This window comes from Felis catus, chromosome B4 (assembly GCF_018350175.1).
Source record: "Felis catus isolate Fca126 chromosome B4, F.catus_Fca126_mat1.0, whole genome shotgun sequence".
Classification (NCBI taxonomy): domain Eukaryota; kingdom Metazoa; phylum Chordata; class Mammalia; order Carnivora; family Felidae; genus Felis; species Felis catus.
Window position 1 is genome coordinate 52602419 of NC_058374.1, and position 12521 is coordinate 52614939.

General features: G+C 34.1%; 1 protein-coding gene across 21 annotated transcripts in view; it reads left to right on the plus strand.

Moving 5' to 3' along the window:
• The window catches only part of PLEKHA5 (pleckstrin homology domain containing A5), a 238641-nt gene that overhangs the window by 139082 nt on the left and 87038 nt on the right, over positions 1-12521 (plus strand). For all 21 annotated transcript variants that reach the window (XM_023256821.2, XM_023256823.2, XM_045061456.1 and 18 more), the window contains 4 exons: positions 2358-2441; positions 3366-3486; positions 6389-6493; positions 9491-9563. In XM_023256821.2, the coding sequence (XP_023112589.2) occupies positions 2358-2441; positions 3366-3486; positions 6389-6493; positions 9491-9563 (383 nt within the window). The remainder of the gene's footprint in view (positions 1-2357; positions 2442-3365; positions 3487-6388; positions 6494-9490; positions 9564-12521) is intronic.

Consider the following 12521-nt stretch of genomic DNA (forward strand, 5'->3'; position numbering starts at 1 on the left):
AAACCTCACACACATTGGATACTTTGAAGAAATGAAGAACATAAATATATTTGTATTTCATATTGATTTTAGTCACTGGTCTTTTAAGCTAGAATAGTAAGATTTTTATTAGTTTACTGTTTAAGACATTGTGCTCTGAAAAGTAATTAGATAATAAAATCACCATTTCATTCAAAACAGCATCCACTTTTAGGCAAAAGAGTGTGCTCTTTTTAAACCATTCACTATTTAGGTATCTCCATTCCTTTATGTTTTTTTCTAATGGATACCCAAATCCATGTAGTGGTCAGGATATCAGAGTAGTCTCTTAGCCAGATAACTATTGCAGAGCCATGTTGTTACAATTTAGATCTTCCAGAATTTGGGGGATGGAGTCTACTGTATTCCTCCTAGGCAAGATGACATAGCCTAGGGAAATAATGCAATATATAAGGGTTTGTTTGCTTTCTTTTTGCAATATTGGATTTGTATGGAAAGAATTTGTATATTTCTGTTCTATCTACTTCTGCCTTTTTAATGCTTCCTAGGAGAGGCTTTAAGAAAACAAAAGATGCTATCTTCCATTTTTTTTTTTTTTTTATCACTAAGGTGTCCTAATCCCTGTCCTTGATTACTTTACCCCCTCCCTTTTTCTCCACACTTTTATTCTGTTAAACATCACAATTTATATACCTCGACACATTCATGGTGTTCATCACATCTGGGTACTTCAGAATTTTCCACTTACCTGCAGAGGCTGTACTTCCTTAGTTATTCTGTTGCCAGTTTACTGCTTATTACATAAACTGCCATCCCACATGAGACCTTAGGTTTCCACCATTGAACCCACTCACATACTTCAAAATTTTTTTTACTATTTATTTTTGAGAAAGAGCACAAGCAGGGGAGGAGCAGAGAGAGGGAGACACAGAATCTGAAGTAGGCTCCAGGCTCTGAGCTTGTTGGCACTGAGCCCGATGTGGGGCTCAAACTCCTGAATTGCAAGATCATGACCTGAGCTGAAGTCAGACGCTTAACCAACTGAGCCACCCAGGCGCCCCACTCACATACTTTTTATGTGGTGAAAATATCGCTCCAAATGGATATTTAAACCCACCAAATCTTAATCTCTCTATTGCATAAAAACAAAACCACCTCAAAAAGCTGATAATTTAGTAGTCCTGTGTGCTTGTTAGACCGGTTATCTAAAGGAATAATAGAGTGGGGCGCCTGGGTGGCTCAGTCGGTTGAGTGGCCGACTTCGGCTCAGGTCATGATCTCGCAGTCCGTGAGTTCGAGCCCCGTGTCGGGCTCTGTGCTGACAGCTCAGAGCCTGCAGCCTGTTTCAGATTCTGTGTCTCCCTCTCTCTGACCCTCCCCCATTCATGCTCTGTCTCTCTCTGTCTCAAAAATAAAATAAACGTTAAAAAAAATAAAATAAGGGAATAATAGAAACACATTATATTCCATCAGTCATTCTACTCCCACAATAGTCAATATGTATCTGTACCTTTTCTTTTTTGTGGTTTTAGTTTTATTTAATGGATAAAGTTTCAAGTACTATGTTACCAATAAAAATAATATTAATAAAAGTTAGGATATAGAAAAGGAATTTAAATATCTAAAGTTTGCCAGAAACTTTATATGTGGCTTGTGGTTATAGGGCACATTTAATAATCTTTTAAGATTAACAAAGCAATATTCAGTTACAGCATCTTGAAATTTTTCTCTGTAAGGAAAGTAAATGATGGATCTTCCTTATAGATCTTGCCTTATAGTATGTGACCCAAAGGGGGAAAATTAATTTATAAATAATAATATGTATTATTTATCAGTATATATTACACTTTTTTGGCCTCCAGTATTTTTTATTTAGATAAATCGTTTGGGAATTCTTTTCCCTCTAATTTCTAAGAAGACAGCAGGAGACCTAATCTTATCACTCAGCCTAAAAAGAATAGTATATGAATTTGGCATTACTTCTCTATGATGTGCCTAAATAAAGATACAAAATAACAGAAGTAGGTAGATACTCATTCTTTGTGTCCCACCTATCAAATGTGAAATGCAGTGATCGTGGAGCCAAATCAACTTACTTTTTTATAAAATAGTGAGAAGAAAGAATTGAGGTCAGGCTTGGGAGGTGCGAGGTTCGTTTACCTGTATGGTAAAACTGTAGTAGCATTCACACATACATGTGTACATGGTAGGTAGTAGAAAGGGTGTATTTGGAGATTTCATCACCTGGGAGTTTGAATTTCATCTCTTTTATTCACTAATGTTATAATAAAGAAATCACTATTTTCCTACCAGAATATTAGAAAAACATTTGTGATAATAGAAGTACATGCATTTTCTCTTTTTCTCTTTTCTTTTAGCCATAATGAAAGGAAAGTAACCTGTAAACATCCAGTCACAGGACAGCCATCACAGGACAATTGTATTTTTGTAGTGAATGAACAGTAAGTAAAGAGTTTCATGGAATGCCTTCGTTTTAAATGGTGTTAGCATTAAGATTGCTGTTATCCAAAAACATATTTTTAAGTTTATTTATTTTGAGAGAGTGTGTGAGCAAGAGGAGCGGCAGTGAGAGGAGAGAGAGAGAATCCCAAGCTCCACGCTGTCATGACCCGAGCCGAAATCAAGAGTTAAGTAAGACTAGGACACTTAACCAACTGAGCCACCCAGGCACTCTGCTGTTGTCCATATGTTAATACATTATAATTTAACAGTTTCTTATCTGGATATTTGCAGTCAGGTATAACAGAAGCCCATCTATTTACTATGGATGGCATAGGAACATAACTTAAAACTTTCCTTGATGAAGAATGTAATCTCAGAAGCTGTTGGTACAAACACAGACAGTAAGCTCAAGAGCCCAGAATTTAACGTCAGAGAAACTATAAACTTTGTCAGATTATTAAACTAATGTGAGCTCAGTTTTCTCGTCCTTAAATCAGGGATAGTGGTAATTACCATTTCTTAGGATTATTATAAGCATCAAATGAGATATGTGTGAAAATATTTTATATACTATAAATTTGTTCACAAAAAAAAATAGCTCTTGATATCATTATTTTTATTTTCGATAATAGAATAGCTCATCTTTACTGAGGTTTTAATTTTCCAGTTAGATGGCCAAGTAGCATATCTATAATAATGCTTATTAAAATAAACATGATTTTAACCTATCATGTGCTTAGGAGATATGCTAATAATATTTAAAATAGTTATAAATATTAAGCTGTGACTCTAGAGCTTATTAAGCTCTAACTAGTATCCAGCTCTTTGGAAAAGTGGGACATCAGCATTATAATTTCTAGGGAAGGTTTATTGTAAAGCAGTCAACATGTACAGCAAGTTTTAGCATTCTGACATATTTTCAGGACTGTTGCAACCATGACATCTGAAGAAAAGAAGGAACGACCTATAAGCATGATAAATGAAGCTTCTAACTATAATATGACTTCAGATTATGGAGTGCATCCGATGAGCCCTGTAGGCAGAGTAAGTTCTTTTGCTTACTGTTAATTACTGATATCTGGTATAATTGGTTGCATCTATTACTATACTCTTAATGGGCTTAGAATTAAAGAATAATTATTTCATTTTTCTTATTACACGAACCAAATTACATTTGAGATAATTTACTTAAGGAATGATGTGGAATATAAAATAATAAGATTATATTTTAATAATTTAATGACTTTTTAAAACTTATAGAGTTCAGATTTTGAATAATTTTATAAATATATGGATGTTTACGTGAAAAAATGGCAATTTATTGAATCAACTGAAGTTTTAAAGATGAGGGTTAATATAATGGCATAGAAATACCATTTTCTGACTGTTATAAATCCCTAGATTGAGCAGACAAACTTTTTAAAAAGAAATGTAGAATCACTGCCAAAGGGAAACCCTAGGCCACTGTGCTTGATGATTCTGACATATTTAGAATCCATTATACAGAAAGTGCCATAGTCATATGGAAATAGAGGAGGGTGGTGTTTCTTTATAATCACAAAGAAAAATGTTAATTGTTTAATGTAAGGTCCCAGACTTTGTGTCTATAAAAATTTGTAGTTACTGCTTCTATTTATTTTTTTAAGTTATTTAAGTAATCACTGCATCCCACATGGGGCTCGAACTCATGACCATGAGATCAAGAGTCTTTCTTATGCTCCTCTGAGCAAGCCACCTGGGGGCCCCTGTAGTTATTGTTTCTTATACTTTAAACTACAGTGCTAATATTTTAAGTTTAGAATTTTAATACGAAAATTTTATCAGTCTCTTAAAACACATGCTATTAAATCTGAATAAATAGTTGCCTTAAAGTTGCTTCTCAGTTCCTAAATTAATGGATAGCAAGAGAATCAAGTGATAATAAAAGAATAATCTTTATTAAAAAATAATATATTTTATAATAGAACAGTTACAGTAAATTATGGTTATTATAAAGAAATGGATAATAGGCAGTTATCTATTTTAAATGCCTGTTGTGACATTTTTGTTTTAATGTTTTTAAAATGAAATTTTGTGGAGTATTACAAGTTAATATAAATTTCTAAATAATGTAAATATTTTCTAATTCTTATGTAACATAAAATGCTAGTAAGGTAACTGAGTATTATAATACTTCATTAATATATTTTAATCAAAATCTAGAGAAATGATATGTAGGTTGAGGGCCAGCAAGTCATTATCTGGAAAGAAAGTCAGATCTCTGCCTCAAACTTTACACTGAAAATTTTCTGGATGGATCAGGTGTTGAAATGTTAAAAACAAAACTATAAAAGCACTACAAAGAACAATGGAAGATTTTTAAAAAAACAAATGCAGAATGCAGATTGGCTTTCTAAATATGACATAAAACCCAAAAATCAAAATAGAAAATAAGGAGATTGAACCATAAATAATTATTATGCATGCATAATATCTGCAATTCATGTAATAATTCACGAATAATTCCTTTATAATCAAAAGAAGTTTTTTGAATCAATAAGGAAAAGGCTTACAGCCTACTTTTTAAATGGGCATATTATGTAAAATCCCCACCCAGAAAATGGAATTTTACTGTTAAATATATGAAAACGATGTTCAAACTCATTCATAATATGAAAAATGCTAGTTAAAACAACAAAGGACACCATTTTTCACATATCGAATTTGCAAAGGTTAAGAAGTTTTCTAGCGCAGTACCTCGACAACAATGTGGGTAAATAGGCATTTTCTTTATGTAGTAAGCTCCAAGAAACAGTAGAACAGAATAGTAGGTATTACATATTATATATGTAATCTCCAAGAAACAGTAGAACAGAATAGTAGGTATTACATATTATATATGTAATCATTTGAGGAAAAAAAGATATTCCATACCTATGAAAACAGTTATCTTAGATGAATAAGTGCACACATACACACAGTTGACATTGGTTGCCTCATAGGGTTGAGTGCTAGAGCCCAGAGGTAGGAAGTAGATGACCAGTCCCAGTGTGTATCTTTTTGTACCATTTGAGTTGTATATTATGTTTAAGCATTATGTATTCAAAAATAAAGTGAAACGTATCAACAAAACATACTTTGAGAAAATGTGGTTGATATTGGGTCTTAACATTCTGTTATGTACTAATATAAGCTTCAAAAAACAAAATTCTCATGAAATGTGCTGGATTCTAGATAAGTTAAACAATAAGAGATAATTTGATATTACTTACCTTTATAGAGAACTCAAATTCAGCTTCTTTGTTTTTGTTTGTTGGTTACCACTACCATTCCTGCTAAATCTTCATACTAAATAAACATAGCAGTATCTCAAAAGATTGTATCTCCTTATGTATACTTTTAAATATATAGTAAACACTATCTATCTGGCATCATTCAAGTTCAGAATTGCCCATAAAGGAGAAGACAGTACATGACATTAAGCAGATCTTTCCAGTCTTGTGTTGACTTGATGTGGTATGTTTTATATCTGAGTATTTCTCTTGACCCTTGACACTGTTCACTTTCTGTAATTGAAATAACATTATTAAATCAGATACAAAGCAAAAAGTTCTACATTTCATTTATTCTTAAAGATTTGTTCATTTTTACCCAAGGTTTATTCAATTTATATAGCAGGTAGGACAAAATAGTGCCACACATTGTGCCTTTTTAAAAATTATATATCCCAGTTTTAAAGGACAGATTGTAAAACTTGTGATTCTTTGTAATATCCTGGGGAAAAATTCTTTGTGCAAAATTCTTACACTTGAAATAAGTAAATCCTCAAAAAGCAGAATTGCTATAATTTCTGGAAAGATTTAAGTCCTGCATGTTTCAGAGAAATCTGGAGAGATGAAATTATGAAGAAGAAATATAAATACCAACCATTAATAACACATTTTCTGTTTTTCTTTTTTCTATTTAGACTTCACGGTCTTCAAAAAAAGTTCACAATTTTGGAAAAAGATCAAATTCAATTAAAAGGAATCCTAATGCACCTGTGGTCAGGCGAGGCTGGCTTTATAAACAGGTATTTTTTGTTTGTGTTCTATTTGATGTGAAAGAAAAATGGAATCAAAAGACCTTTTCAGCTGAATGTACCTAGGACAATTATATAAAATAGAGAAGGAACTGTAGAATTAGTCATCCAGATTCTTTTTATTACCACTGAAGAATGTTAGAATAGTAAAGAAAGAAAAAGTAATGGATGTTACTTAGAACACAGATTGTGTGTCTTTGTTGTAGGTATTTCTAGATTTGAAATTAAATACATGCTGTATGAAATCGTTAGGAATACTATGCTAAAATTATCCAGGCAGAAATATTTTTTAAATGGGGAAAAAAAACATACAGAGATACTGTTCATTTTTCTGTTCATTTAAAAATCATTAGAGAAGTGTACAATTATATACTTCTCTGCTTTATAGAGAAATCGTAATTGAGATTTTTATAGTTTTCTCAGATTTTTACTTTTAGGCTCTCAAGACTACTCTCTTAAATGTGTTGTTTTTTCTTTTTTTCTTTTCCTTTTTTTCTTTTGCTTCTTTTCTGATCTGTTTGCTTAAGTATGGCTCACTGTCAGACATCCTGATAAGTTGGGGTGTATATTGTTTTATCGTTTGGAAAACCTGATAACTAAGCTTTTTTGGAACCTTGCCATTACTTTGGGAATTAGTAAGGATGCATGTATATTGGACTTCCTGACATCTCTTTTTGTGCTTATAGACTGTTTTCTTTTTTACTTTCTGGTTTGCACCTGGGTTTCCAAGTTAAGTGACCACCAGATAACTGAGATGATATATTCAGCCTTCAAGACCTTTATCTATCTTTGTTCTGTTATACATGTATACGGAGGATACATTCATTAGACATCGTTCCATACGAAAGCTGAGGTGGCAACTTACCGAGAGAGGGCCATCTTAAAATCCAAAGAATTCCCAATCATTGAAGCAAATTAGTTTTGCCAGTGTGTCGCTGAGTTGATTGAGTATGTAACTTGAATACCAACTTTTATTTTTATTTAAAAATCATCTAAAAAAAACCATCTTGGGGCACCTGGATGGCTCAGTCAGTTGAGCATCCGACTCTTGGTTTCAGCTTAGGTCATGATCTCTTGGTTTCCTGAGTTCGAGCCCCACGTTGGTCTCTGTGCTGACAGTGAGGAGCCTGCTTGGGATTCTCTCTGTCTCTCCCTTCACCTGCCCTTCTGCTACCCACTCACGTGCGCACGTGTTCTCTCTCTCAAAATAAACATTAAAAAAAATCATCTATATTTTCACCATCGGACATTTAAACTTATCTATACTAAAAGATTTCTTTAACTAGTCTTCTAATAAGTCCAAGTTATGTTCAAATAGCTCAGTGTAATATTGAGCCTAATAGACGATACAGAATTTCTTAAAAATGATATTCTTATTTCTTGATCCCTTGGTTAATTTGTATTGCAGAAGTGTTAACAACCAGTTTCTCTACCATGAGTGTTTATTTTGTAATAGCTGTGTGACTTACACAGAGTGTTTGTTTGCAGAGTTACTTCAAAGTGTAAACTTTTTGGAGCACCTGGTTGGCTCTGATGGTTGAGTGTCCAGCTCTTGATTTTGGCTCAGATCATGATCCCAGGGTTGTGGGATCAAGCCTCGCGTTGGCTCCTTGCTGAGCATGGAGCCTGTTTAAGATAAAAGTGTAAACTTTTAAATTATTTGTATTAAAGATTATTAGGACATTAAGAATACCATATACTGTTAAAAAAATTTTTTTGGTTCTTTGATGTAGCTGTCAATTTTAAGGACAAATCCCTTACTTTAAGATTTTTATCTAGGGGCGCCTGGGTGGTGCAGTCGGTTAAGCGTCCGACTTCAGCCAGGTCACGATCTCGCGGTCCGTGAGTTCGAGCCCCGCGTCGGGCTCTGGGCTGATGGCTCAGAGCCTGGAGCCTGTTTCCGATTGTGTCTCCCTCTCTCTCTGCCCCTCCCCCGTTCATGCTCTGTCTCTCTCTGTCCCAAAAATAAATAAACGTTGAAAAAAAAAATTTTTTTTTAAATTAAAAAAAAAAAAAAAGATTTTTATCTATATAATTTCTTTAGTTCTAAAGTCATTTTTGATTGTTACAACTAAAAATAATGTTAATGCACATCCAAACTGACCTCTTTTTTGCGTGTGTGTGTGTGTGTGTATGCGTGTTTCATTTACTCTTGCAGTTTTTATTAAAACTGTAATTTTGTTTGAGCTTGGTATTTTTATTAACTGAATTACTAAGAAAAAGCTGCCAAAGAAGCACTCTTTTTTGCAGGGTGAGCGAAACCCAAACTGTATATGTAAGAAGAAAAAAGTGTTTATGAAATCTATTTGTATGCTAAGTTTCCTTTATTCACAGTCATTTTAAATCACATTACCTTTGGGATAATTTCAAATCACATATTTTTCTTCTTGTTGGAGATTAACATTTATTAAATCTGTTCTACCAGAATGACCACAATGCTGCATGGTTACGCTATCCTCATGTTAGCAGACATGTATGTTCAAAAAAGTAATTTCAGATTGCTTACAAATATGAAGCTAAATCAGATTGCTTCAACAGTATTTCTTACATGATGGTATTACTCTTCAGAGACCTGTATACTTGGGAATGTCTTAAGGTGATACAAGTCCCTAAAAAACTACCTCCATGTTTTTGCTTTGTATATTAGGTTTCTACATCTTGTTTTAAAAGCTTATTTTAGGGGCGCCTGGGTGGCTCAGTTGGCTAAATGTCCAATTTCGGCTCAGGTCGTGATCTCACTGTTCATGAGTTCGAGCCCCACATCAAACTTTGTGCTGACAGCTCAGAGCCTGGAACCTGCTGCAGGGCAGATTCTGTGTCTCCCTCTCTCTGTGTCCCTCCCCTGCTCACATTCTATGTGTGTCTCTCAAATAAACATTAAAAATTTTTTTTTAAGAAATAAAAGCTTATTTTAAATAAAGGTATCAGAAATGAATTTGAATTTTCTGAAATGAAAAAAAAACCCTTTAATATGCTGATTTAATATAGGACAGTACCGGCATGAAGCTGTGGAAGAAACGCTGGTTCGTGCTTTCTGACCTTTGCCTCTTTTATTACAGAGGTAAGTTTACTATAAACTGTCTTAGTGTAGTATTTCATGATAGGATATGTTAAGTAGTAGATACTTTTTTTAAAGAAAAAACATTACAATTCTTTTGGCTGTTTTATTACCAACAAACAATATCAAGAAAACCTTTTCTTCATCGATATATAATACTGAGTACTTGAGGGATGACTGAAGACAATATTGTGCTTCGAGCAGATTAGTCTGAGTTTGGTCCAATTTCTGTAGTGTGATTGTGTTAATCTGATTTGTTTTATGTAAATAGTGTATGACTCTTCACTCTGTAATGTTATCCTTGAATTCGTTGCCTAATAGACAAAAGTCATTAGTCTGATAAGATTATTTTTTATTTTTTTATGTGTCAGCTCTGTTAGCTCTAGCTATTGAATTATTGAATGTTCAGGTCTCTGCAGCAGATGTCTTTAGACTGTCAAAGACTACTCTGATATATTGGCAATTTTTTTAAGTACAAAATATGTACTTATTATGATTCCCACCCTCCCCACCCCCTTTTTTTCAAACAATGACAGACTCCCTGAAACATGGAGAAAGTTGTGGAAAGTATACATACCAGGCTGTTAAAGTTGGTGGAGAGTAAATAAAGGTATTATGTTAGGTATTGAGTTATTGTCTCCATTTTTCCTATATGGATGCCATAAACTCCTTTTTTAAATATGTTTTCTTGTTAGTAAATTATTGATGAATACAGTTTCAGCTCAAAGTCCAAAGAAGTCTCTCCTCATATGCTACGTGGATCTGTTAGATACGATACAGTTGGTACCCAGCCATGAAAAAGTTTATATAGGCTGCACTCTCCATAGAAATCTGCTTCGATTATAATATAAAACCATGAACCTGGACAGTAGTTCTTTCTTTCCTACTTTAAAGTCTGGTTGGAAACATTCATTAAAGAATTAGACTGTCAAAGTGTGTTGAACAGTTTATAACTTTTCTAGATGAGTATATCACAAGATAAAACAGGATTTTAGAACTGATTAGCAGTTTTAAAATTTGCTTTGTGATTGCACAAACAAAAGGGTGATGAAATTCTGTGGTCATCTATCAAAGCAATATAATGTATATTAACTTTCAAAATTAGAAATTACTAGAATTATATTCATCTGTTTTTCCCCCACTGCAAACTGTGGTTGAAAAGTACTGCTGAGTCAGAATTACACAAACCTATAAAATTTCATTTTGTCACAGAGATGTTGGTCAGGCAGCAATTGCGGTATTATCTTTAGTCTTATGCCAACCTTACTCTACAATTTTCCTTAAAGGCTTTCCCACTCGTTCAAAAAGTCAAGAGTTATATATAACTTAGGCATAATTTCTAAGCTTATAGTTTGTACTTCCCTCCTCTTTTCAGTTTATTTATAGTCTTTTTAGAGCTTTAAATGAGACCAGGAAAATGTTTATTACCACTTCTCATACAAAATTCCTTAATGTTAATTTACCACAAAAAGAACACTGAGTTCCTGGTGACTTGCTGTTGTTGCTCATGGAAAGGTGCTGCCTACCACCTCTTTTAAAAGTTTTCCTCTTTTAACCGAATTTTTAAAATGTAAATGTTGACTTCAGAAGCTGTGTTGAATCCGAGATTATGTATTATTATTAACTATATGCATTTTACATTCACTATACTTGTTAATTTTAGTATGGTTCCCCAGACAGAAACAATGTAAAAGAGAAGAAAATATAAAAAGGAAAGAAATATCATTTAACTCACTTCTGCTCTTCAGACACTTGGAAATGAGTATTATGATATTATATACTTCTTCTGTTTTATCAATAAGAAATGTCAGATTTGAAATAAAAATGACCATATTTTAGTGAGATGGTCATAATACCTTCCTTTTTTTTGAGCACTTACTATATGCTGAGCATGTAGCATAGATGGTCTATGTCTTCCCTTCCAAGGTGGGAAATATTATGCCCTTTTACACAAGAGGAACCCAAAGGGCAGAGAGGTCATACTGTTTGCTCACAACTGGCATGTGTCATAGCCAAGATTACTTCTCTTAACCACAGAATTTTTCCTTTCACAGATCTCTTATGTGCTGAATACAGCATCCCCATTCATTTCTTCTATATCCTTCCAAGTGTCTGGTATACTGACATACACAGTGCACTGTCAGAATTTTTTGACCATCAGTCTCCATTTCACAGATACTGAGAGTAAGACAGAAAATAAGTGATTGGCTATTTTTATTTATTTATTTATTTTTTACATTTATTTGTTTTTTGAAAGACATAGAGACACAGAGCACAAGTTGGGGAGGGGCAGAGAGAGAAGGAGACACAGAATCCGAGCTGTCAGCACAGAGCCCGACACGGGACTCAAACCCACAAACCATGAGATCATGACCTGAACCCAGGTCAGCCGCTTAACCGATTGAGCCACCCAGGCGCCCCAGTGATTTGCTATTTTTTACAATAGGTTAGGAGCCAATACCAGATGGAAGTTCAGGTTCCCACTGATCTTTGCAGAGTATCAGGCATATTATGACAGAGCACTTAGATTGTTCTATTTTATAGTCAGTCTGTTGACAGTATGTATCATAGGACTTAATTCATTCAACAAATATTTATTGAGCAGATGCTGTCAAACAGTAAAAGAAGGGTGCCTGGGTGGCTCAGTTGTTTAAGCGTCCAACTTCGGCTCAGGTCATGATCTCACAGTCTGTGGGTTTGAACCCTGTATCGGGCTCTGTGCTGACAGCTCAGAGCCTGGAGCCTGCTTTGGATTCCGTGTCTCCCTCTCTCCCTGCCCCTCCCCTGCTCGCTCGCGCTCTCTCTCTCTCTCTCAAAAATAAACATTAAAAAAAAAAAGTGAAAGCACTCATGAAGCTTACATTCTAGAGAAGTCAAGGAGACAGTAAATTCAAATAAACAATACCATGACAAGTGCTTTTGGGAAAATAAGGTCATTGTATTAAAGACAGGCATGGATGA